The 27,734-nt window shown below is 41.9% G+C and overlaps 1 protein-coding gene across 4 annotated transcripts in view; it reads left to right on the top strand.

The window, feature by feature from the left end:
- KCTD20 (potassium channel tetramerization domain containing 20) overlaps window positions 1-27,356 on the top strand; it is a 57,213-nt gene extending 29,857 nt beyond the window's left edge. For 2 of the 4 annotated variants that reach the window (XM_030929031.1, XM_010389689.2), the window contains exons 2-8: window positions 8,563-8,768; window positions 12,709-12,982; window positions 16,747-16,849; window positions 17,218-17,338; window positions 19,758-19,955; window positions 22,738-22,848; window positions 25,100-27,356. In XM_030929031.1, the coding sequence (XP_030784891.1) occupies window positions 8,609-8,768; window positions 12,709-12,982; window positions 16,747-16,849; window positions 17,218-17,338; window positions 19,758-19,955; window positions 22,738-22,848; window positions 25,100-25,392 (1,260 nt within the window). In that variant the 5' untranslated portion in view covers window positions 8,563-8,608 and the 3' untranslated portion in view covers window positions 25,393-27,356. Of the gene's footprint in view, window positions 1-8,562; window positions 8,769-12,708; window positions 12,983-15,631; window positions 15,830-16,746; window positions 16,850-17,217; window positions 17,339-19,757; window positions 19,956-22,737; window positions 22,849-25,099 lie in introns of those variants that run through there. The other 2 variants (XM_030929032.1, XM_030929034.1) reach the window with 2 other exon arrangements.
- The last annotated feature ends 378 nt before the right edge of the window (window positions 27,357-27,734 follow it).

The raw sequence follows: 27,734 nt of genomic DNA on the forward strand, positions 1-27,734 counted from the left end.
GTCATTGTACTTTTATCTGTCATCTTGTTAGCCTGGCCTGTGATTTGTAGAGAAGAAGGAAGGAAAAGGGAAGTGGAGTCAGAGGAGTACCAGCTTTCCTGTGGAACTGTAATGCCTTCTTCTCTCCTACTTCTCTTGTTACGATTTTTTTCGAAGGTAGAAATGAGGAACAGAAATGGTCCTGTCCACAGATATCCTTTGAATTTTCTGCCTTGCCAAGCTTGTGTAGTTTTTTGCCTTAAATTCTATTTTGTAGGCTATTAATATAGCTTCACCAACTCTCTTTTGGGTATTTGCCCCTTTTCCATCCTTCGCCATTTTTCTGTTGTGTTAGTTTCATGTATTTTCATAACCCCTGTGGAGTATTATGATAACTCTTCGTAGTCTGTTACAGATAGTTTTTCAAGTCTGTTGTCTTTGTTTACAGGATCCTTTGCCATACAAAAGTTTTTAAATGTTTTGTGGTCAGATTTGTCTTTCTCATTTAGCTTTTGGGTTTTGGGTCTTGATTAAAAAGGCTTCCCAACCCCTAGATTGTAATCTCCTTGAACATTCTTGGAAAAAAATATTGTTGTGATTCAACTTTTCGTCCATGAAATGAAAAGATTATACTGGAACAGCAGTTCCCAGACATCGCCAGTCAGTGGGAGATCACTTGAGGAGTGTGTTACAAATTCAGATTCTCCAGACCCAACTAAAGACGTATTGAATAAGAATCTCTGGGGAATGGGGCCCAAGAAGATGTTTTAACAAGTTCCTCTCAGTGATTCTGATTATCAGCTGGATTTGAGAACCACTGGACAATATGATCACTGAGGTCTCTTCTGATTCTAAAATATCACTTCTGTATTATGTAACTCTTAAATAATACATTATCTCAACAACTAGATTATAAGCTCTTTGAAGGTGAGCAAGACTGTGTCTTAGGTAATACCCTTTTCTTTGCCATCAGCCCAATAAGATCCTTACTACCTCACTCCGAGACAATTTTAGTAACCTCCTCTTATAGCCCCCTCCAGTCTGTTTGTGGTCTTACTTATCTTAAAGCAACATTTTGAACGTGACACCTTCCTGCAGAAGCTTTGGCTACAAGACAAAATCCTATTTTACCTTATAATCTAAGTGCCTCTGTAAACTGGCCCCAACTTTTCGTCTTTAGCTTTACCCAAGGTAGTGTGTACAACTATCTAAGCTGTGCTTTATACAGCTCCTTAGATGACGATGTGCATGGTCTTCCCTGGAATTGTATGATATGGTAGTAACCTTGATTTTTCCCACCCTTTTGCATTAATCCTTCACTCTAGCCTGATTGGTTTACTTTCTCTTTCATATACTAATAAAGCCTTGTTTATTCTTATTTACCTGCCAGTTATTTGTCATTCATCTTGCCTGGAATGCCCTTTTTCCCTTTTCTGTATCTAATCTCTGCATATTAATAGCTACACAGTGGAGTATTATGCAGACATAATAAAGAATGAGGAAGATCTGTATGAACTCCCATGGAGTGATCTCTAGGATATACTGTTAAGTAATATAACAAGGTACAAAAAAGCGTATTTTATTTGGTAGAATATGGTATTCTATCTTTTGTATAATAGGAAAAAGGAGTTAAGAATATATGTATATGTACACATATATTTGCTTATATCTGCAAAGAGAAACATACAAAACATACAAAACATGCAAGATAAACTAACAAAACCAGTGCTGTGGTTTGAATGTATATGTCCCTCCAAAATTGTTATGTTGGAACTTAAACCCCCAAGGTGATACCATTGAGAGGTGAGACCTTTAGGAGGTGATTGGACCTTATAAAAGGGGATTGAAGGAACCTAGCTAGCCCTTTTCCTTCCATCATGTGAGGATGTCTAGACACCATCATCTTTGAGGAACAGGACCTCACCAGACACCGATTTGCCAGCATCTTAATCTTGCTTGGATTTCTTAGCCTCCAGAACTGTGAGAAAAGAAATTTCTGTTCTTTATAAATTGCCCAGTCTCAGGCACTTTGCTTATAGCAGCACAAATGGACTAAGACAACTGGTTATCTGCAGGGAATAAACAGGAGCAGATTGAGAGGGAAAGGGGGAAGGGCAGAGACTTCTCTGAACATTCCTTTTTTATGGGTCTTCAACTTCTGAACCATGTAAATGTTTTACATATTCAGGAAATACATTTTAAAAATAATGGAAAAATGCAATAACTGAATATAAAGGGAAACAAATGAACCTACCTTACAGAACATACAGAGAAAAAATATACAGTAACTTTTGAATATAGCATGCTGACTGTACATCCTTAGTGGGATATACTTTAAGGATAAAAAGAACTGCCCCCCCGATCAAAACACCTAAACTTACTAGGTTTATTGTTAGTAGTAATTTGACATTATAATTCTGAAACTAGTCTATGAATCAAGAATTTCAGTGTGAGGGAAAAGATACACTAATATAAAATGAGTTAGGAAAAACCAGTATTAAATTTGAACGGAAAATATCAGTATAAACTCGATTGATGAATGAATAAGAGAGACTAGGTCTTGCTCTGTCACCCGGGGTTGGAGTGCAATGGCATGATAATGGGTTACTACAGCCTTGACCTCCCAGGCTCAAGTGATCCTCCTGCCACAGCCTCCTGAGCAGCTGAGACAAGTCTACATCATCACACACCCAGCTAATTTCTTATCTTTTGTAGAGAGACAGTACTTTTGGAATATGGTAGCCTCTTACTGTGAGTTAATAATAGTACTAGAAGGAGGTCTTGCAGACATTTTAGATTTCCCCCATCCCCCTCTGTTTCCCCTCCCCCAACCTTCATCCCATTTTAACCTATTCCCAGAAATTCTGGGTGTCACCAGACAGCATTATGTGTAGCAAAACAGAAAACCTGCTTAATAGAAAACATTAGCAGAGTTCTCATTAGCATGCATAAAGAAAAGCACAATGAAACTAGACCAAGTGGTTTTCACATAAGAACAGACTGGAAGGGCTAGGATTTTTCAGTTTGGAATAAAGGTTTGGCAAAGATATAATTACTTCTTAAGTTTGATTATGGGGTATGGGTTAAGGGCAAATTAGCTTATTTACCAAATTCTGTGGCATCCTACTTCATCTTCACCTTCCACTTCCTACACAGAGTGGAGATATGGTCCTAAGTATAAATAAGGGTACTGCCTTTTAAAAGATCATGCCTTTGCACTATTAACTTATGAAACGGTGGCTCACGCCTGTAATCCCAGCACTTCGGGAAGCCGAGGCGGATGGATCACGAGGTCAGGAGATCGAGACCATCCTGGCCAACATGATGAAGCCCCATATCTACTAAAAATACAACAAGTAGCCAGGTGTAGTGGTGCGCACCTGTAATCCCAGCTACTTGGGAGGCTGAGGCAGGAGAATCACTTGAACCGGGGAGACGGAAGTTGCAGTGAGCTGAGATCGTACCACTGCACTCCAGCCTGGGCAAGAAGGGCGAGATTCCATCTCAAAAACAAAAACAAAAAAACAGTATTGAAAGCATTATGCTTTTGAGATACATCAATATTATTGCCCCCACCCCATTCCAACTATTTTTTTTTTTTTTTAATCTGAGTAGTTCAATGGTAGGATATTGAATTTAAGGGAATAGTGATCTAGGTAAATATCTTGTTTTCTTCAGAAATAATTGACTAGGAGAAACTGCAAATAAGAAAACATATAAATTTATTATCTACAGGTTATTGTGGATTCATACTCAAGATGACTGTTCTAGAGAGAAACCAGTGCATTCTTTTTTAGGTGCAAGGAATATGTGGAGATAATTTCACTATCAAAGACTGTATATAAATTTTCCAAGATGGATAGATGATGGTGCTAAAACTGTTTTGCTGTTCCAGGTCAGTAAAATCAAGATTCAACAAACCATGGGCCTTCATGAGAAGCCTGTGAAATAAATAATAAAATATATACTCTTAAAATATATAGCTCTTTAGAGTATGTAAAATGCTTTTACAGAATGTATGGAAGTGAAGCATAAACTGGCTTGCTGGATGTTAAGTTTTCTTTGCTTCACAGCTGTATATTCTGGGTTCCATTATTAATATATTTTTTAACTCTTGCTGCTTTTCCAAAGCAGTCTCTTCAGTTACTGTTAAGCTATAACAGAGGGTGGTGAACCTTTGATTCTTGCACATTGCTGTGACCTTCAGAGTTCTGTTGATCAAAAAATAGTTTGGCAGCAATAGAGAATTATATTGTTGGTGAAGTGCTTTGTTTGTTTGTTTCTTTTTTTGTGAGGCGGAGTCTCTCTCTCTCACCCAGGCTGGGGTGGTCTCGGCTCACTGTAATCTCTGCCTCCCGGGTTCAAGCGATTCTCCTGCCTCAGCCTCCTGAGTAGCTGTGACTACGGGTGCGTACCACCACACCCAGCTAATTTTTGTATTTTTAGTAGATACAGGGTTTCACCATGTTGGCCAGGATGGTCTCAATCTCCTGACCTCGTGATCCGCCTGCCTCGGCCTCCCAAAGTGCTGGGATGACAGGGGTGAGCCACTGTGCCTGGCTGTGTTTTGCTTCTTTTCTTCTTTCTCTTTTTTTTTTTTTTTTTTTTTTTGAAACAGAGTCTTGCTCTGCTGCTCAGGCTGGAGTGCAGTGGTAAAATCACAGCTCACTACAGCCTCGACCTCCTGGGCTTAATCATCCTCCTGCCTCAGCCTCCCAAGTAGCTGGGACTACAGGCATGCGCCACCACGTCTGGCTAATTTTAAAATTTTTTTTTAGAGATGAGGTCTTACTGTATTACCCAGGCTGGTCTTGAACTCTCAGGCTCAAGAGATCCTCCTGCCTTGGCCTCCCAAAGTTCTGAGATTACAGATGTGAACCACTGCGCCTTGCCTTTTTTTCTTTCTTTTTTTCCCCCCCTTCAATCCGTTCTGAGGACCAAGATTCATTTGTGGAATGGCTACAGAAGTGAACCAGGGTAGGCCATGAAAATATCCTTCAAAGTTGAATGAAGCATCCATGCTGGAAAGGGAATAGAACCTTACTATTATATTTAAACTGCCTGTTCTGGTTTGTTGAAGAACTTGGTGTCAGTTTGCTTCTTAGGTTCCACAGGTCAAGAGATTTTTGTTCCATCCATTCTGGGATTTTAGAGGAAATAGAGTTTATAGGGGACTTTGGGAAATGCTGGGTTAGGTGCTATCTGAAAGTATGTGCCATTAAACATTAATCCTGGGTTGGGCGTGGTCTCTCACACCTGTAATCCCAGCACTTTAGGAGGCTGAGGCAGGTGGATCACCTGAGGTCAGGAGTTTGAGACCAGCCGGGCCAACATGGTGAAACCTCGTGTCTACTAAAAATACAAAAATTAGCAGGGTATGGTGGTGGGTGACTGTAATCCCATCTACTCGGGAGGCTGAGACGGGAGCATGGTGTGAACCTGGGAGGTAGAGGTTGCAGTGAGCCGAGATCACACCATTGCACTCTGGCCTGTGCAACGAGTGAGAGACTCTGTCTCTGAAAAAAATAAAAAGGAAGAAATCCTTCAGGATTTCTTCCTTTTCTTTTTTTTTTTTTTCACACGGAGTTTTGCACTTTCACCCAGGCTGGCTCACTGCAACCTCCACCTCCCAGGTTCACGCCATTCTCCTGCCTCAGCCTCCTGAGTAGCTGGGACTACAGGTGCTCCCCCACCACGCCCGGGTAATTTTTTGTATTTTTGGAATTTTTTTTTTTTTTTTTTTTTTTTTTGAGACGGAGTCTCACTCTGTCGCCGGGGCTGGAGTGCAGTGGCGGGATCTCAGCTCACCGCAAGCTCCGCCTCCCAAGTTCACGCCATTCTCCTGCCTCAGCCTCCCGAGTAGCTGGGACTACAGGCGCCTGCCACCTTGCCCGACTAGTTTTTTGTATTTTTTAGTAGAGACGGGATTTCACAGTGTTAGCCAGGATGGTCTCGATCTCCTGACCTCGTGATCCGCCCGTCTCGGCCTCCCAAAGTGCTGGGATTACAGGCTTGAGCCACCGCGCCCGGCCACAATTTTTTGTATTTTTAATAGAGATGGGGTTTCACCGTGTTAGCCAGGATGGTCTCAATCTCCTGACCTTGTGATCTGCCCACCTTGGCCTCCCAAAGTGCTGGGATTACAGGTGTGAGCCACTGCGCCCAGCCCTGAAGGATTTCTTGAAAAAACAAATTCTGAAACCAAATCCATTTGGGAAAACTCTGCAAATTGAATCCTCTCTTGGAGTTCCATAGTACACTCTGATCTTACTTATCAAAGCATTTGTTTGTTATAAACAACTTAAATATTCATAGGGAGGAGAGTAAAATTGTATTAATAGAATATTATACAGCCCTTAAAAACAAATGAACTAGATCGCAATCTTCAATTGTAGATGGTTCTCAAGAACATTTAGAAAAACATTACAGAATGAGAATGATGCATATAGTGTATAATTTGTGTTTTTAAAAAACTATATGCTTTCCCCAGTATATCTGTATAATAAATATGCATTTTAATAAAGTCTAAAAGGATTCATACCAAGTAATGATAGTTACTTGGAGAAATGACTGGGATTGGGAATGATGATCAAAAGGTCCTTTTTCGCATTATCTATAAGGTTTGAGTTTTCTTGGGAATATATTTGTGTACTACTTACAATAAAAATTAATTAAATGCAATACCTTTTAAGTGCTGAGAAAGTTACTTTATTTTCCCTCACTGGTGATACCTACCCTGCTAAACTCCAAGTACATCCATTTATTAATTCACCATATACAAATTAAACTGATTTTGGAGCCCTGGTTTTATAAACTAGGACATTTTTTATTCCATGATAACAAAATGATTTTCTTACATTATGAGATTAAATTAAGTGGTTTATACAGTCTAGTCCATGCAAGTTCTCAAGAGGCAGGCTTAGTCAAGCTTATTGTGTATCGGTTCAAGAGATCTTTTCGAGTGCAACAAAGAGAAGTTTGAACTTGGTTCTTGAGCAGCTAGAGGAGCTGTAAGTAGATTGGAACATTATGGTTCAAAACCAGTTAAGATTAAAGAAGCAGACCGTCTTTGGTAATGTTCTTTCCAATTCCATGGACCTCGTTCTTTATCTTACTCTCTAGACTTGATTTTGACATCTGAGCCAAACTTGAAGGCATTGGTGGTTCTGTTTGACTTTACCAGTCGCCAAGCATCAACTTTAAATGGCTGCATTTTTGTAATATAAATACTTTTTTTTAAGAAAGGATAATTGTGAAAAAAGCTGTAGTCACATTGAAGGTTTTCTATCAATACATTCACTTTATCCCTTCAATTTGCTTTATAAGAGCCATTGTCTGAGAAAGATTTCATCAACTGAAAGTATCTCTTCTTTAGCATGATTTATTTTCAGGCGTATTCCTCTATCCATCTTATCAAAGTGGTCATTTTTACATTTCATCTAAGTGAAAACTTGGACCAGGGCATAAACTGATCAATTTTATGCTAAAAATATTTTAATATACATTATGAAGGGATTAAAAATTTAATTTACATTACAGATATTATGTTTATTTTTTATAGATGTTTATTGGCACCTACCACATGCTTGGTATGCCAGGAAATTCAGAGTATTAAAATGCATTACTGCCCTTAGTGAGCTTCCTGTTTCCTAAAATATTGTTACGCATGTTATCCATATGCATACAAATTACTGATGATTGAAGATGATTCTTCCACCAGAATGCCAGTGGAAACTTGTACAGTGTAAACTGTGAAAGTGCTAAGTAGAGTGAACTTCAGGAATATTTTGAGTAGTTTAGCCACCATCGAGGATGGAGGGGTTGCAGGGCATGATTAACCAGCAGAAAGTTATGAAGACCCCTCTGTGGCTGCTGTGGCGTCTCCATCCTGCCTGATCATTGGGGGTCTTGCACATGGCAGTTACATAGTGTGTGTTGGTCATGGGGACTTGGCACTGCTTTCGAGAGAGATGAATGACATGATTAGCTTTGTAGTCAGTGTGATTCTGAGGTGGGGTTTCGGGATTGAGCATAAGGTATACAAAGTGAAAGAGAGAAAAGGGAGATAAAAAAGGAGAACTTGAGCACTACAATCAGAATTAGCTTTTTTCTTCAGCTCAGATGATTCTCATACTGGCTTTAAGGTTGTGTTGTTTTTTAATATCCTGGTGCTTAATTGTTGCAAAAGCATATTGTCAATTTAGAAAAACATAGGTTTTCTTTAGTTGAAATTTGAACTCCCTGCTACCCTATGTCTCTGTAATATGAATACCACAAAATTATTGTACCACCATTTAATGTAGAATTGATCATGAATGTGGCCGAAGTCAGTGAATTTGATGTCTGTTCATGGATAAAATTATTCCCTGGTAACAAGTTTATCTGCATTCTTAGTGATTTGATAAAGACCATTTAAATCAGCCCAATTCCTATTAATCTAAAAATCACAAAAATGTGTAAGATGCCTGTTTCTCCTGAGAACAGGAATGCTAGCTGTCAGTTTTCTAGTCTGGCTTTCATATCATGGAAGTCCTTAGAAATCTGTTTTTTGAGTTCTAAATCATGCATATTCCTGTGTTCCAGGATTTCTCTCTGATCAAACGGACAGTTCAGGACTCAAAATCTAAGGATGAATGTTCACCGTGGCAGTGACAGTGACAGGTTATTGCGGCAGGAGGCCAGCTGCTTAGTGGATGATACTTCAGCTGCAGCTCAAGAAAAAGAAGCAAATAGCCTGGCTTCATCTGGTCCTCATAATCTTACTTATCCTCTAGGTCCCAGGAATGAAGGTACAGTGGTTAGCTCTTGACTTAATTTGGGGGGCTTTCCAATACCAAAGCATCTGCTCTACCCAGAAGGCATGAATGTGTTTAATCTAAATAAATTACGCAATTAATTGCTTAGCTTGCATATCACAATTATATAAAGCTGACCTTCACAGAAAATATCCACTTATTTAATCAGTCTAGCACATCTAATGTGGTGATAATGGTATTAAAGCAAACAAACAGCCACAGGTTTGGAGTCAGAAGACATATTCAACTTCTAACTCAGCTGCTTATTAGTTGTAACCATGGATGAGATCCTCAGTCTTTCTGAGCCCTGCTTTTTCTTTTTTCTTTTTTTTTGAGATGGAGTCTCACTCTGTCACCCAGGTTGGAGTGCAGTGGCGTGATCTTGGCTCACTGCAGCTCTGCCTCCCAGGCTCAAGTGATCCTCCCACCTCAGCCTCATGAGTAGCTGGGACCACAGGTGTGTATCACCACACCCAGTTAATGTTTTATATTTTTGGTAGAGACAGGGTTTCACCATTTTGCCCAGGCTGGCAAGCCTCACATTCTTTTTTTTTTTTTTTTTTTTTTTTGAGGCGGAGTCTCGCTCTGTCACCCGGGCTGGAGTGCAGTGGCCGGATCTCAGCTCACTGCAAGCTCCGCTTCCCGGGTTTTACGCCATTCTCCTGCCTCAGCCTCCCGAGTAGCTGGGACTACAGGCACCCGCCACCTCGCCCGGCTAGTTTTTTGTATTTTTTAGTAGAGACGGGGTTTCATCATGTTAGCCAGGATGGTCTCGATCTCCTGACCTCGCGATCCGCCCGTCTCGGCCTCCCAAAGTGCTGGGATTACAGGCTTGAGCCACCGCGCCCGGCCGCCTCACATTCTTAATCTGGAAAACAAAGCTATTAATATTCTATTTAGGCCCGGTGCGGTGGCTCACACCTGTAATCCTAGCACTTTGGGAGGCCAAAGCAAGTGGATCACTTGAGGTCAGGACTTCAAGGCCTGCCTGGCCAATGTGGCAAAACCCCCATCTCTACTAAAAACACAAAAATTAGCCAGGCGTGGTGGCAGATGCCTGTAATCTCAGCTACTTGGGAGGCTGAGGCACGAGAATCGCTCGATCCTGGGAGGCGGAGGTTGCAGTGAGTCTAGATCACACCACTGCACTCCAGCCTGGGCAAGAGAGGGAGGCTCTGTCTCAAAAAAAATAAAATAAAATAAAATTATTCCTACCTCACAAGAATAGTAGATTAACAAGTTAATAGATGTGAAAGCTCCTGATAAACTGAGATTCTTTTTAACTTTTAAGTAAAACAATAGCACCAATAATAGCAACTACCATTTATTGAGCATTCACTGTACTAGGAACTTTACATACATTCTTTAGATCAGGGGTGGCAAACTGGTCAAATCTGTTTTTGTAAATAAAATTTTAATGAAACAGCCATCATGTCCATATTGTCTATGGCTGCCTTCCTGCTACAGTAGTGGCAGAGACTGACCACAAGCCTAAAATACTTACTTTGTGGCCCTTTATGGAAAATTTGCTGACTCTACTCCAGATTAGTCCTTACAACTATTATCCTTGTTTTACAGATGAGGAAACTGAGGCTTAGAAAGCTTAGGTAACTTGCCCAGGTTCACATTGCTAGGAGGTAGTGGGCTGAGATGATTTCTATATGTGTATTAACTGACAGAAAAGCATATCCATTAGGGAGAACTTATGCAAGGAGTCTCTCTTCCTACTCACCCATTTAAGCAGGATAGAACCTGAGGTTTCTTCCTTGGGTTTAGGAATAAACCCATTTTAATTGCTTCATTATTGGGGAGAAATCAAGCATTATAAGGAACTGAATTAGTAATTCAGGTATCTATTTCTTTCTTTCTTTTTTTTTTTTTTTTTTTGAGACAGAGTCTCGCTCTGTCGCCCAGGAGTGCAATGGCACAATCTTGGCTCACTGCAAGCTCCGCCTCCTGGGTTCACGCCATTCTCCTGCCTCAGCCTCCTGAGTAGCTGGGACTACAAGCTCCCGCCACCACGCCTGGCTAATTTTTTGTATTTTTAGTAGAGACGGGGTTTCACCGTGTTAGCCAGGATGGTCTCGATCTCCTGACCTCGCGATCCCCCCGCCTTGGCCTCCCAAAGTGCTGGGATTACAGGTGTGAGCCACCGCGCCTGGCCCAGGTATCTATTTCATTTTTAATAAACAGCACCTCAAGTGTGAAAGCCTATCCTGGTGATCAAAGTGTTTCTTGCTACAAGCTTGCCTGTGGGTTACCTGGAAGCATAGCTTTTGGTGTGCAAACATGAGACCACATTGAAAGTGTATGAGAAGCTATGGGATGTGAACTCTGAATAGGTTTTTGGTCTATATTTTTGTTGCCTTTTATCTACAAACAAATGGGAAAAAAAACTAAGTGTCCTCTGCCAAACAATTTATTTGGTTGTCTTGAGTGTAGGAAATCAGACTAATTTCCCAGAGGTCATGGGCATTAATCATGTTCCTGAATTTGTTTACAAATTTTATAAACATGACGGGTGGGAATAATTCAGTTGTATTGATAACATTTTTTTCTTTTTTTTTTTCAAAAAGGGCTTGAAGAAAAGGTAGAAAAATGTTAACAAATCTTACCAAATGTAGGTGATAGGGTGTATGTATTAAGTTTGTGCTTCCCTACGTTTGGAATTTTTCATTAAAAACCTTTTTTACATTAAAACAAAATAGGGCTGGGTGTGGTGGCTCATACCTGTAATCCCAACACTTTGCAGGCCACACACCGGGCCTATTTTTAAGTGCTCTCACAGCCTTAATTTCAGTTTATAATTGAAACAGCCCTGTGAGGTAGATGGAGTGAACATTATTTATCCTCATTTTACAGATGATGGGCCAGGTAGAAAAATTAAATAACTTAACTGGCCGGGCACGGTGGCTCATGCCTGTAATCCCAGCACTTTGGGAGGCCGAGGCGGGCGGATCACAAGGTCAGGAGATCGCGACCACAGTGAAACCCCGTCTCTACTAAAAATACAAAAAATTAGCCTGGCGCGGTGGCGGGCGCCTGTAGTCCCAGCTACTCAGGAGGCTGAGGCAGGAGAATGGCGTGAACCTGGGAGGCAGAGCTTACAGTGAGCTGAGACTGCACGACTGCACTCCAGCCTGGGCGACAGCGAGACTCCATCTCAAAAAAAAAAAAAAAAAATTAAATTAATTGCTTAAAGAAAACAGCTTTTTGGTGATACTGAGAAACAGATTTTACGAATGAATCCTAATGCCATTTGCACTGGAACTTCTCTGCTGAGAGTAAGACCTGCCTTTTTGAAAAAATAGTGTAGGTGATGTTAGGATTCTCCTGTACATAGTGAAAATGCCTTTTACTGTGAATTTCTAGGAAAAGTAATATATTGGAAAATTAAAGATTATCATTATCTCTTCTGGGAAATAAATTTTAAAACAATTTTGAAGAATTTGAAAATGAATAGTTTTGGCACATATTAGTAGCAGGTTCCTTAAATAAAACACAGGAAATATAAAAGTATTATTTAGCAATAGAAGTGAAAACAAGTAAAAAGCAAATGCGTCTGAATCAACACCAGGGAAGGTACAGGGAATAGCAGGGGAGACTGATGGGCCCCCACATAAATTCTTCTCTACTGTTTTTCTTAACCATATACATAGTTTACTTTAGAAAATTTAAATAATATTCAAGTGTGGGCATTCTGCCTTCTTCCCCTCCCTCCGCCAGCCCTCACATGTACCTGGAGGAGATCCAATATGAGTCTCTAGTTTATTTGCTTGCTTTTTACTAGCTGTAGGAAAGAGGTTTTTTGCCTGTCAACACCTAAAATTTGGGGTTTTTTTGGTGTGTTTGCTTGTTGTTTTAAAGAAGATAGGGTTTTTCTCTCAAGGCTTTTGCTCTCAAGTTGTTTTGGTTTCTTTGTATGTTCTTTTAGACCTCTCACTTGACTATGCCTCTCAGCCAGCAAATCTTCAGTTCCCTCACATAATGCCCCTTGCTGAAGACATCAAAGGTTCTTGCTTCCAAAGTGGGAATAAACGGAACCATGAACCTTTTATTGCTCCAGAAAGATTTGGAAACAGTAGTGTGGGCTTTGGCAGTAATTCCCATTCCCAAGCACCAGAGAAAGTGACGCTTCTTGTAGATGGCACACGTTTTGTTGTGAATCCACAGATTTTCACTGCTCATCCGGATACCATGCTGGGAAGGTAACTGGTAATTTTCTTCCAAATTCCCTCTGTTCTCTATAAATGGAAATACCTGCTGTTTATCTTGCATTAGATATAACAATAAAAAGCATTGTATAGGCTGGGCGTGGTGGCTCATGCCTGTAATCTGAGCACTTTGGGAGGTCGAGGCAGGCAGATCACCTGAAGTCGGGAGTTTGAGACCAGCCTGGCCAACATGGTGAAACCCCATCTCTACTAAAAATACAAAAATTAGCTGGGTGTGGTGGCAGGTGCCTGTAATCCCAGCTGCTACTTGGGAGGCTGAGGCAGGAGAATTGCCTGAACCCGGAAAGTGGAGGTTGCAGTGAGCTGAGACTGCACCATTGCACTCCAGCCTGGGCGACAGCAAGACTCCGTCTCAAAAAAAAAAAAAAAAAAAAAAAGGCATTGTATTTTTATTTTTCTGCCCTTATACATTTGTGAAGGGAAGGCAAGCTGGCAAAAGCCTAATACGTGTTGGTATTTCAGGGTGGGGAGAGTACTTCATTTACAAAGCCAGTATAGTAAAATGAGCCCCACAGAAGAAAATCTATTTGGAAACTATGAAAAAATAACCTGCTAAATCTCATTCTCTGCTCCTCTACAAATTCACTCTAAGTAATGTTTTCAGAGTTTCATAGGTCAAAGATGCTGGGGTAAGGTGAGACCTAAATCTTGCTCCCTTTTTTAAAATAAATAAATAAAAAACAGTATTAGGCAAATGTTCTACATGGCACAAGAACAAAGCCATTTTACTGAAAACCATTTCCCTGCCATCTATTGCAAGTTTTCTGCTTGGCAACAGATGCTATGCTGTCATTTTCTAATGCTTCCATTACTATTCACGTTTTTTGAAATGTAATCTTTAAGTGGAGTCTTTAAACCTAGTTGCTTTGTTGTTTGTTTCATGATTGCCCTCTTTATTCTTCATGGTCCATTCTCTGTGCTGCTTCATTCAGATTTATCCTCTTCTTAACCATCTCTGGCCCTCAGATTTTTAAGGTTAGAGTTTAGGAAATGGAAATAGCCTACTAAGAAGGAAAACTGTCCAGGAAGGAGTCTCAGAGCCTGGGCTAGGAGTTAAGAGATTGTCTTTTTGGCCAACCATAGACCTTAACCCAAGGAAGAGCAGATTGGGGTAAGAGTAAAAATAGTAATAATAATGATATTATACATGTAGATTTGGCTTTTGATCATTTTCATCTACTTAGAAGTAGATTTTATTTTGTTTAGAGATCTAACCTCAGGACTTTGAATTAATTTAAACTGAGTTAGAAATTCGAATCGATCACACTAATTGAATTATAGGCTAAATAGAATCCAGCTATTCAAATATATGTGTATTTGAACATATAAATTCACAGTGAACTACTTTTTTTTTTTTTTTTTTTTTTTGAGATGGAGTCTCGCTCTGTCACCGAGGCTGGAGGGCAGTGGTGCAATCTTGGCTCACTGCAACCTCCGCCTCCCGGGTTCAAGCAATTCTCCTGCCTCAGCCTCCCAAGTAGCTGGGATTACAGGTATGTGCCACCACACCCGGCTAATTTTTGTATTTTCAGTAGAGACAGGGTTTCACCATGTTGGTCAGGCTGGTCTTGAACTGACCTCGTGATCCGCCCACCTCAGCCTCCCAGAATGCTGGGATTACAGGCATGAGCCACTGTGCCTGGCCACAGTGAACCACTTTTTAATTAGAACCAAACCTGTGTACATATTTCTTAAACATCTGAATTAAGATAAAAGTAGAACATTAACACATTTTCCAGATTGGCCCTGTATTTTTTTTATCAGGCTTGAATTCCTGTTCTCAGTGTGGGTATTACCAGCATTCCTACCCCCTGAAAAAAGTGTTTCTCAGTGCAGGCTGGCTGTTTTAGGTATGTTGCCTCTGAAAGTAGTGATCAAGAGAAGAAAGGCAAATGTTTTCTGGGTAATAGATTCTTGGGTAAAACTGGTTTTCTGAATCTTGGAATGCGTTGTTCCATGAAGAAGAGAGTCTGGTTCTTTATCTGTATGGTTCATTCAGCTGAATTGGCAAGGTCGTAAATTCTGTAAGTTATTTAGATTTGTTCTATTCTGTGGCTACCTGTCCTGTGATTATATACAGTACTTCTGAGCCTAGCCAGTGAGCTTACAGATGTGGGCCACTAGTCACAAGGGGAGAAGCTGAGAGAAAGAGAATGGATTAATGCAGATCCATGCCATTACTAAATACCCTGAGCTGAAGTCCTACTGATGATAAATAGGGAGGATTATATTTACAATATGTTCACTATTTTTATTCAAAGCTCTCTGAGCTAGACTTCATTCAACCAGAGCATTCCAGAAAAACATCTGCATTCTTTGGAGGCTACTTTTATCAAGATGGATTTCTTATGTGTGGTACAGTTACTTGGGAAGCATGTAAAATTGAATCATTTTCTTTCTTTCTTTTTTTTTTTTTTGTTTTTGAGACAGAGTCTTGCTCTGTCACCCAGGCTGGAGTGCAGTGGCACAATCTCGGCTCACTGCAAGCTCTGTCTCCCGGGTTCACGCCATTCTCCTGCCTCAGCCTCCTGCACAGCTGGGACTACAGGCGCCCACCACCTCGCCTGGCTAATTTTTTATATATTTTTTTTTAGTAGAGATGGGGTTTCACCATGCTAGCCAGGATGGTCTCCATCTCCTGACCTCGTGATCCACGTGCCTCGGCTCCCAAAGTGCTGGGATTACAGGCGTGAGCCACCGCGCCTGGCTGAAATGGAATCATTTTCAGACCTTTGAAAAGCAGCCAGTTCAGGCTGGAGGACAACAGTTGTGAACAGCTGAAGAGCAACACTTCCCAGCAGTTTAAGGAAGGAAATGGCAGTAAGCCCCCATTTGATTGGGAAGTCAAATCTTAGGCTGGTTGAAGACAGCAGCTGCCTGCCCTATCCTTTGTGTTATCTAACCATTCCACAGCTCATACACAGAAGTGCAGCAGGAGTGGAAGTCATGGGGTCATTTAGACTGCAGGGGATCTGACAGAGGGAGGAAGGATGGGGAGAGGCGAATAAGAAAAGCTCTCCTCCATGTTCCCTCATGACTTCTGAGTTCATGCTAACAGCAAGCCTGTCTCTCTGAAATGCAGTAAACTGCTGATAAGCCTAATGCCTACCCTCTTCTACTTGATCTGAAAATCCCATCATTAGTTATTCTTTGTATTGAGTAAGGCCATTTTCCCCCCAGAGCTCCACTATTAAGACATACCAGGAAAGCATTAACATAGCTGCATCTAACAGAAGATGAGATGTTGAAAAGTAAAGTTCAGAAATATTGATGAATGGCATATTAGATAGGTCAATGTTGACAGACGAGGAGACAGGAATAAAAAGGAGCTTAGATGCTGTCTTCCTGAGCTGTCAGTATAGAAAAGCAGGTTCTTGGGCAGTGGGGAGGGCATGAAAGGCCACCATCTCCACACAGATATTTTCCACTGGCCACCTCTGCTGTTGCTGTTTACTGCATTTACTGCCAAAGAAACGCACTACAGATGAACTTGGTGGACTTGATCCTTCATTCTTCTTTGCACACAAATGCTTAAAGCAGTTGCCTTCTTTTCCTGTCTGAAGGGAGTTTCCTAAGACTTGAGTTGTCTTGTAGGCATTGGGTCCCAGTGCTATGTTTTTAATTTATACCATGAGAGAGTGGGATGGAGTCTTCCAGAATGAGGTGGAGAAGGGAGAAGTCTCATCTGTGAAGAATCATGCTGGAGAAGATAACATTATTGCCTGGATATCTTTCAGGATGTTTGGACCAGGAAGAGAGTACAACTTCACTCGGCCCAATGAGAAGGGAGAGTATGAGATTGCTGAAGGCATCAGTGCAACTGTATTTCGCACAGTGCTGGTGTGTGGTAGCCTTTTTTGTTACATTCTCTTCCCCAGGGGCATGTGTGATCAATAGCCTTGAGAGTTCCATCAACTATGTTATTGACTTTAGGGTCTCTGGTTTCCAGTTGTTTCCTTTCTCCCTTTGTTTTCTGTTCCTGTAACTTTTAAGTCTTTGCTTGTTTGTGTGTGAGCTCTATCAGTTACCAAGTTCTGATTAAACAAGTCAAGATAGCCAGGAGCTGTTTTGCCATCTAATGAATCATCCAATTTGGTGATAATTCCGGTAGCTCATTGCTTTAACAGAACCAGGAATGCATAAGGGATGAAGAAGTACTTTTTCTTCTTGTTCTTTGCCTACATTTTTTCTTCCTAATCTATTTACAGGATTATTACAAAACCGGTATCATCAATTGTCCTGATGGCATCTCTATCCCAGATCTTAGAGATACATGTGATTATCTCTGCATTAATTTTGATTTCAACACTATCCGATGTCAAGATCTGAGTAAGTACAGGAGCAGCCGCCAGCTGCACTTAAGCAGCTGAACTTTGTGTTTTCTTGTAGTCACTGATTTTTTTTTTTTTTTTTTTTTTGAGACAGTCTCGCTCTGTCGCCAAGGCTGGAGTGCAGTGGCGTGATCTCGGCTCACCGCAACCTCCACCTCCCAGGTTCAAGGGAATCTCCCTGCCTCAGCCTCCCGAGTAGCTGGAATTACATACGCCTGTCACCACGCCTTTCTAATTTTTGTATTTTTAGTAGAGTCAGGGTTTTGCCATTTTGGCCGGGCTGGTTTTGAACTCCTGACCTCAGGTGAGCCGCCCGCCTTGGCCTCCCAAAGTGCTGGGATTACAGGCATGAGCCACCAAGCCCAGCTGACATTTTCTATTATTAAACAGAAGGAGTTTCACGTGTAGGTTGAAAATCTTCTGCAGAGGCAGAGATGTGATACTAACTAACCCTTTTCCTCTTTTGGTTCAAAGCACTGTGAGGAACTGGAGCAGACAAAGGAAAACAGATAGTAGTTTCTAAATGGAGCTTGACCCGTGGGAGACCAAGCTGACAGCTTCCCTCTTGGGACTTTGGTGTCTCAACTCTAACAAACAAGGATACTGATTGTCCAACATGAGGAACAGTTCACTAATAAAGTCAAATAGCACAAATTGGCCAGGTTCTCCTGATCATTATATTGCCTTTTTTTTTTTTAGATTTGAGATGGGGTCTTGCTGCTATGTTGCTCAGGCTGGTCTCAAACTCCTGGCCTCAAGCAGTCCTCCCACCTCAGCCTCCTGAGTAGCTGGGACTACAGGTACATGCCACCACACCTGGCTATTATTATTATTTTGTTTTGGAGACAGAGTCTCGCTCTGTCACCCAGGCTGGAGTGCAGTGGCACAAGCTCAGCTCGCTGCAGCCTCCACCTCCTGGATTCAAGCAGTTCTTCTGCCAGAGCAGCTGGGATTACAGGTGCATGCCACCATGCCCGGCTAATTTTTGTATTTTTAGTAGAGATAGGGTTTACACCATGTTGGCCAGCCTGGTCTCGAACTCCTGACCTCAAATGATCTGCCACCTCGGCCTCCCAAAGTGCTGAGGTTACAGGCGTGAGCCACTGCGCCCAGCCTATAATTATTAACTTAGTGTTTGCTAAGTGCTTTATAGATACGGACTTGCTTAAATCTTTTTTTTTTTTTTTTTTTGAGACGGAGTCTCGCTCTGTCGCCCAGGCTGGAGTGCAGTGGCTGGATCTCAGCTCACTGCAAGCTCTGCCTCCCGGGTTTACACCATTCTCCTGCCTCAGCCTCTGGAGTGGCTGGGACTACAGGCGCCCGCCACCTCGCCCGGCTAGTTTTTCTTATTTTTTTTTTTTTTTTTTTTGAGGCGGAGTCTCGCTGTGTCACCCAAGCTGGAGTGCACTGGCCAGATCTCAGCTCACTGCAAGCTCTGTCTCCCGGGTTCACGCCATTCTCCTGCCTCAGCCTCCCGAGTAGCTGGGACTACAGGTGCCCGCCACCTCGCCCAGCTAGTTTTTTGTATTTTTTAGTAGAGACGGGGTTTCACTATGTTAGCCAGGATGGTCTCGATCTCCTGACCTTGTGATCCGCCCACCTCGGCCTCCCAAAGTGCTGGGATTACAGGCTTGAGCCACCGCGCCCGGCCAGTTTTTCGTATTTTTTAGTAGAGACGGGTTTTCACCGTGTTAGCCAGGATGGTCTCGATCTCCTGAACTCGTGATCCGCCCGTCTTGGCCTCCCAAAGTGCTGGGATTACAGGCTTGAGCCACCGAGCCCGGCCATAAATCTTTAACAATCCTGAAAGATGGGTGATAACCTCATTTAAGAAATCAGCTTGTTCAGAGCTCTAGGCATTAAGACTAGGATTAGAACTCAGATTGTCTGACTGCAAATTCCATGCTCTTATTACCTGGGCTTCCTGAAATTATTTAAATAACTATTCTTTGAATTTCATGATACATTTCCCTGCATGTTACATGAAATACATGTGATTTCCTTACTGAGTGTATTACACATTTAGAGTAAGTCCTTTGGTGTCACCAAAATTCAGATTATTCCTCTATTATGGTACTCTAACTCCATGAAATCAGGATCCAAACCATCTTCAGAAGAGGTACTACAAATGATGATTTCATCTCTTACAGAATTAACATTTATGGTCTGACCTTGTATGTCCAACAAAACCCCAACTTATCAGAATGCTCAAGGATTATTAAACATGAGTAAATTGAAGAGTGGTAGAATAGGAGACATACCTTAACAAAGCTTAATTATCACCTTGGAGCAGGAAACAATCTCTTTGCCTTTAAATGTGCCACTTGTCTGAACCTCATCAGTGATAACAGCCATTCCCTCATAGTCTTTTTCTCTCCAGTAATATGTGCATGTTCACCTACATTTTCTCTCTGCAGGTGCTTTACTCCATGAACTGTCCAATGACGGTGCTCATAAGCAGTTTGATCACTACCTCGAAGAGCTGATCTTGCCTATTATGGTGGGCTGTGCCAAGAAAGGAGAGCGAGAGTGCCACATTGTTGTGCTGACGGATGAGGATTCTGTGGACTGGGATGAAGACCACCCTCCACCAATGGGGGAGGAATATTCCCAAAGTAGGAGTTTCTGGCATGGTGTAGATGTTTTCAGCAAGAAACTCCCTACCTGGAGTAGCAGCTTGATCCTAGAACCAATGTGAATATCAATGTTGAGCCTGTGATGAGCACACTCACCTGGATGACAAATCCCTAGTGATACAGGTCTAGCCTTTATGCTGGGGAACACAGGGAATGTTGTTACACCATTCACTCTTTCTCTGGTGTCTCGTATTGTGTAAGATACTGAGGCAGCACATTAAATGATGGTGTCATTCTTCTCTTAATTCATTTTAAAATCCTTTTGAATTGGTAATCAATTCAAAAAACATAACAGGATATACACTGAAAAGTCTTATTCTCACTCCTGCCCCATATATCCAGTTTTGCTTCTCAATTTCTTTTACGGGCTTCCAAGTATATTCAATCTACATAGATAACCAATTACTTGTTTTCTCCTCCTTTTTCACGTACCATATTATACCACTGTTCTGTGCCATATGTTAACAAAAATCTTTGATATTATGGGGCGGGCGCAGTGGCTCACGCCTGTAATCCCAGCACTTTGGGAGGCCGAGGCGGGAGAATCACGAGGTCAGGAGTTCGAGACCAGTCTGGCCAACATAATAAAAGCCCGTCTCTACTAAAAATACAAAAAATTAGCCAGGCATGGTGGTGCGTGCCTGTAGTCCCAGCTACTCAGGAGGCTGAGGCAGGAGAATTAGGTGAACCTGGGAGGCAGAGGTTGCAGTGAGCCGAGATCGCGCCATTGCACTCCAGCCCAGGTGACAGCGTGAGACTCTGTCTCAAAAAAAAAAAATCTTCGACATTCTTTTTCTGGGGCTCTATAGTATTCCCTTGCACAAATGTGCCATAATTGATTTAACCAGCCATTACTGGACATTTAAACTATTGGCCAGGCGCAGTGGCTCATGCCTGTAATCCCAGCACTTTGGGAGGCTGAGGTGGGCGGATTGCTTGAGGTCAGGAGTTCACAACCACCCTTGCCAATATAGTGAAACCTCGTTTCTATTAAAAATACAAAAATTAGCTGGGCGTGGTGGCTCATGCCTGTAATCCCAGCTACTCAGGAGGCTGAGAGGCAGGAGAATCACTTGAACCCAGGAGGTGGATGTTGGATGTTGCAGTGAGCCGAGATCACGCTACTGCACTATAGCCTGGGTGACAGAGCGAGACTCCATCTCAAAAAAAAAAAAAAAATTGTACCTTTATAATTTTGATAGATGTTGCCAAATTATGCTCCATAAAATCTGTACCAATTTACACTCACAAAACAATACATGACAGGTTTGTTTCCCACCCCCTCACCAAAACAGTGGCTTTTTTTTTTTGAGACAGAGTCCTCCTGCCTCCTAGGTTCAAGTGATTCTCATGCCTCAGCCTCCCAAGTAGCTGGGACTACAGGTGTGTGCCACCACGCCTGGCTAATTTTTGTATTAGTAGTAGAAACAGGGTTTCACCATATTGGCCAGGCTGGTCTCAAATTCCTGACGTCGAGTGATCCACCCATCTCAGCCTCCCAAGTGCTAGGATTGTAGGCGTGAGCCACATGCCTGGCCAACAGTGGCTTTTGAAAACATTTTTTTACAGATAGAATCTTGCTCTTTCACCCAGGCTGGAGTACAGTGGTGCAACCATGGCTCACCGCAGCCTCAAACTCCTAGTCTCAAGTGATTCTCCCACCTTAGCCTCCAAGTAGCCTGGGCTGCAGGTGTGTGCCACCATGATTGGCTAATTTGTGTGTGTGTGTGTGTAGAAATAGGGTCTATGTTGCCTTGCCTAGGCTAGTCTCAAACTCCTGGCCTCAAGCCATCTTCCCGCATCTGCCACCCAAAGTGTTGGGATTACAGGTGTGAGCCACTGTGCCTGGCTCCAAAAGTGTTTTTAATAAAGACTTTTATCTTTGCTACTTTCTTAATAGGTAAAAAACTGCAGAATCTCATGATTGGCATGAGTTTTAATTACATTTCTTATTTCATGAGTGAGGCTGAATTTTTTTTTTTTTTTTTTTTTTTTTTTTTTTTTTTGAGATGGTATCTCCCTTCTCTTGGCCGGGCTGGAGTGCAATGGCATGATCTCGGCTCACTGCAACTTCCCGCCTCCCAGGTTCAAGTGCTTCTCCAGACTCAGCCTCCCAAGTAGCTGGGATTACAGGCACCCACCATGACGCCTAATTTTTGTAATTTTAGTAGAGACAGGGTTTTACCGAGTTAGACAGGCTGGTCTCCAACTCCTGACTTCAACTGATCTGCCTGCCTCAGCCTCCCAAAGTGCTGGGATTACAGGTGTGAGCCACCACACCCAGCCAAAACCTTATCAATTTTCAAGAGCCATTGTAATTTCCTTTTTTGTTAATGGTGTTTGTGCCTTTTGCCCATTATAAAATCAGATTGTTAGTTTTTTACTTAGTGATTTGTGAAAGTTCTATTTGTGGCAGCTCTTTCTAATTAAGGAAATTAGCCTTTTATGAGTTGCAAATATTTTCTCATTCAGTTGTCTTTTTAGCTTTGGTAAATGGTAGTTTAGGCTATGCAGAGATGTTATATTTCTATAATCATCAGCTTTTATGACTTCTAGGTTTAACGTTGTACCCAGAAAGTCCCCACCCTGAGACTATAAAAATTTCTCTTATGGTTTATGTATTATTTAACATTTAATCTTTGATCCATCTGGATTATTTGGGATTAGTGGTCAAGTATATCTTTCATTAGTTTGATTCTGTTAGCTTATCTTTCCTCTTAGGTCTTTACTCCGTGCCTAACCCCTATTTTTTCTTTTACAGTTCTTTATAGCTCCAAGCTCTACAGATTCTTCAAATATATTGAGAATAGGGATGTTGCAAAAACAGTGTTAAAGGAACGGGGCCTGAAAAACATTCGCATTGGAATTGAAGGTAAAAAAAAAAAAAAAAAAAAAAATCCCAGTCAATATTTAGGTTGGGTCTATGGCCACAGCTTATGTCCTCAAAATTTAGCCTCCAGAGGGCCTAGAGAATAGGCATACATGAAAACCACATTCTTACTCAAGTTTGAAGGGTTCCTGTTTTTGTTTTTGTCATTTTTCTTTTCATTTTATCTCCAGTTGAAAATGGTTCAGAGCAGCCACAGAAACAAGTTGGAGTTTACTACTTCAGGATAAAGAGCAGTGAGGGCAAAGGACAGTGGTAGGGAGATACAGCAGGGTTTGGGGGCTCACCAGGTGAGAGCGTCGTTCTGCCACCAGTCTTGGTGAAGATGTTTCTGGCATCTGGAAGGGTCCTTCTGAAAAAATAACTTGGGGACTCACAATTTAAGATTATTCCAGCCAGGCGCAGTTTCTCATGCCTATAATCCCAGCACTTTGGGAGGCCAAGGCAGGCGGATCACTTGAGGTCAGGAGTTTGAGACCAGCCTGACCAACATGGAGAAACCCCATCTCTACTAAAAATATAAAACTTGTATTTTTGTATGGTGGCACATGCCTGTAATCCCAGCTACTCAGGAGGCTGAGGCAGGAGAATCACTTGAACCCGAGAGACAAAGGTTGCAGGGAGCTGAGATTGTGCCATTGCACTCCAGCCTAGGCAACGAGAGTTAAACTTCGTCTAAAAAAAAAAAAGAAAGATTATTCCATACTTTTGAGGAATGTCTGAATATATTAACAGAACTACTTTGAATGATCTTGAGCAGTGGCTCCCAACCTGTGGTCCCCATGGAAGGCTCTCAAGAGACTGATTCCTGGAGAGTGCTAAAGTCATCTGGTCTCCCTTATGTGGATCTTTTTTTTTTTTTTTTTTTTTTTTTTTTGAGATGGAGTCTCACTCTGTCGCCCAGCTGGAGTGCAGTGGCACCATCTCGGGTCACTGCAAGCTCTGCCTCCTTGATGCACGCGATCCTTCTGCCTCAGCCTCCTGAGTAGCTGGGACTATAGGCACTCGCCACCACGCCTGGCTAATTTTTTTGTATTTTTAGTAGAGATGGGGTTTCACCATGTTAGCCAGGATGGTCTCGATCTTCTGATCTCGTGATCCGCCTGCCTCGGCCTCCCAAAGTGCTGGGATTACAGGTGTGAACCACCATGCCTGACTTCCTATGTGGACCTTTGTTTTACTCTTGTGCTTTGCTACTCTTGTTGCCTCATTTCTGCCAACAGAACCCGTCAGAGCTTCATTGTGTCTGACTTAAGTTGAATTTAAAGTTGGAAGACTTTTTTTTTTTAAGAGACAGGGTCTCACTCACTCTTCTGCTCACACTGGAGTACAGTGACACAATCATGGCCCACTGCATTCTTGCCTTCCTGGGCTCAACTGGTCAGCCTCCCGTGTAGCAGAGACCACAGGCACGCACCACTGTGCTCCATTATTATTATTTTTAATCTTTTTTCTAAGAGATGAGATCTCCCTCTGGCCCAGACTGGTTCTGAACTCCTGGACTCAAGTGATCCTCCCGCCTTGGCCTCCCAAAGTGCTAGAATTACAGGTGTGAGCCACAGTGCCCAGCCTTGGAAGACATTTTTGAGATTATTAAATCTCCTCCTACTCGGTCTTTCACTTGTCTGTTAGGTGCATTTCCCAGAACAACCCATCAAACTGTTTTACCATTAGAACATTATGCCATACATATTTAATAGATAACGGCCTCCCTCTCCTGCATGCCTTCTAGTTAATAGCCTTTGAAGCTACTTTGACTATTTTTCCCATTTCCATGTGACAGACTTTCACATATTTTAGGCAGCATCTTTGTTTTTTCTTTAGGCTAAACATTCCACATTTCCTTAACTATTCTTATATAGTATGCCCTCTAAGCAACAGAATTAAGAGGACTAGGGTAGCCATGCCTTGGCAGGATTTTTGTTCTATAGTATTGTTGCCAGCAACAACAGGCTCCTGAACTAGTTAGAGGCTTCTCTCCTTTCCATTAGAAGGGATAGAATTCTTGTTACTTCTCAGATTAGTTCCTTCTAGGGACAAGACCTACTATCTGACTAAAAAGAAGTGAACATGTAGGTGACTGGGGCTGGGAGAGCATGGGGCAGGGACTGGTCACTTTCCACATATTTTCTGTGCTGTGATTTTGGGAGAAAACTGATGTGGTTACAAAGGAGAAAGTAGGACAGCAGAGTGAGCACAATGTGTTAGTCATGAGAATGGCCTTTTTCTGTTGCAGGTTACCCTACCTGTAAAGAAAAAATTAAGAGAAGGCCTGGTGGCCGGTCTGAAGTCATCTATAATTACGTACAACGCCCCTTCATCCAGATGTCATGGGAAAAGGAAGAAGGGAAGAGTCGCCATGTGGATTTCCAGTGTGTTCGAAGCAAATCCCTCACGAATCTGGTAGCTGCTGGAGATGATGTCTTGGAGGACCATGAAATATTAATGCATCACCCACCCCAAGTGGATGAACTTGACCGGCTAAATGCCCCACTTTCTCAGATGGCTTCTAACGACTTTCAGGATTAGGGCCAGCTGTGGGTCTACCCCTTGTGGGAGCCCATCTCACCCAGGATGCCTGCAGCCAGCCCTCCCTCATGATTTGTGTCACCCTGAGTAGGAGACATGCTTCTCCCCTATCCTTTTCCTTTCTCCCATAATTAACATGTGTCCTTTTCAGTAAGTCTGTGCCTCTGGCAGGGGATGAAGAAGTACTCAAATTAGCTACCATCTTTGCAGCAGCCCTGGTAACTTGAAAAATTTCGGTCTGGTGCTGTTCACTGAGTCTTTGTGTAACGGCAAAAGCAGGAAAGGAAGTCAAGACTGTTGCCTCGTGTTTAGCAAAGCAGTCCTTATCCTTTATACTCTGTTCTTGGGTTTTGTTTTTGTTTTGTTTTCTACCAGGCAAACTGCTTAGTAGCAAAGGGACCAAACTTAAAAGGTGACAATCTCTAACTTTTAAAAACAGGCACCAATCAGATGCTCATTAGAGGTTAATGAAGATGCCATTCTTGGTGGCCTCTGCACCCAAATTGCATCTGGAAAGAACTAGGGTCTCGTGCAGAATGTCCAAAAGGAAATTCCTAAGAGGTTAAATTCAGATTTGCGTCTCATTAACGCAGTGAACAATTCAAAACCACAGATTCTTTGGCAGGAAGGATAATGGAATAACAATGTTGATGACACCTTTTTAGCTTCAAGGTTTTGGAGTCTAAAAACAAATGGATGATTCATTTGGAATGAAACTCACAACACAAGTAGAAGAACCTCCAAATCAGGCCAATTGGGTTATCCTGGCTTGGAATCTGGTGTGAAACCATAGGTCTTAACACTCTGGAGCAGCACATTGCTGTGGATGTGGCTAGGAGACCTTAGATATGGCTTAAAGGCTTTTAAGATGAGGACAGAAATTGCTCACAATTGCTCAGTTTCTCAACAGAAAGACTTGTAAGAGTGCCAGCATGGGGTGTATGGAGTGAAGCTGGGTGGGAAGCATCATCTGCACAGTCGCTGTCCTAGCAGGGTTTTTCTGTATCTTTTCATACCATGGGATTTTTGGATATCAGTGTATTTTGGTTCTTGAAATAGCCTAATAGCTGCTCACACATTGGGTAAGAAAATTATACTAATGTCATCCCTAAAGGAAGGGTGAGTTGAATGGAAATTAAGCCCAGTCATTTTATTTGATCTATCAGCTCTATTATCAGTGCATGATCACCCAGATCACCCTCCTCAGGCCCCACAGTGCTGAACCATCTTCCTTCCTCTTCTTCATGGCTATTAATAGTACGGCTAAATTTAGAGTCCAGAGCCAGATATAAGTATTTTGGGATTATCTCCCAGTTTGTGGTAGAAGCTGACTGGAATACAGGTTGAGTATCTCTTATCCAAAATGCTTGGGACCAGAAAGGTTTCAGGTTTCAGATTTTGGAATACTTAACAGTTAAGTACCCGAAATCTGAAAGGCTTTTGAACATCATGTCGGCACTCAAAAAAAATAAGATTTTGGAGCACTTCAGATTTTGGATTTTTGGATTTGGGATGCTCATCCTGTGCAGGAGAGGCTACTCAATTCCATGTAATGACCTAGTCATAATCATCCAAAGATAAAAGCCGGGTAGATATTGAAAGCTCTTTCCAGGGCTGAAGAAGTGTTCTTATGTTCTCTACATGTGACTGGCATCACTGTGGAAATTAATACCGTTCTTCTCTAGGATGTAGTAAGTGGTTAAATTGAGCTATCCCCCACCAGATGACTATTGGCATCCATTTGCAAAGCCAATGGCCTAGATTAAGGGTTAGGATTATGTGTAGCTAGAAGGCAATTTTATTTCTATGAAACTAATTGGCTCATATTTGAGGTCAGGTTTGGCCTTGACCTTACCAGTACATTTATACCCACTACCAGTTGACTAGCCCAGATAATTGTTAAATGGTGCTTCCTTTCTGCTTCTCAGTAGACTTTCATGCCATTACAAAGGAAATTTGAATTACCTAGTGTTTGTATATTCCATGATAAGTATGTATAACTTCTGTTTTACAGCTTAGGTATTGTTAACATTTAAGTGTAAACATGCCACAACACACACTTAAAAATGAAAACTAGTTCTTGCTTAGGGAAAATATCAGGTATGAAGTATGGCATATACTTGACACTATTCTGTGTAACCCTTTACTTTGCTCAGGCTTTCCAGATTGAGGTCTTTTTTCCCCCAAATTAGGTTAACATGCATTTAACCCCAACCTGTGGGGTTTGAGTAAGCTGGAAATCTTTGACGGTAGGCTTTCTAGTGTCACGAGGTGGTGGTGACTGAAGGAAAAGCTGGGATCACAGGTTCCTTCTGGTGGAGAGGAAGGTTTATGTTTATGCC

The sequence above is a fragment of the Rhinopithecus roxellana genome, chromosome 4 (assembly GCF_007565055.1).
Source record: "Rhinopithecus roxellana isolate Shanxi Qingling chromosome 4, ASM756505v1, whole genome shotgun sequence".
Taxonomy (NCBI): Eukaryota; Metazoa; Chordata; class Mammalia; order Primates; family Cercopithecidae; genus Rhinopithecus; species Rhinopithecus roxellana.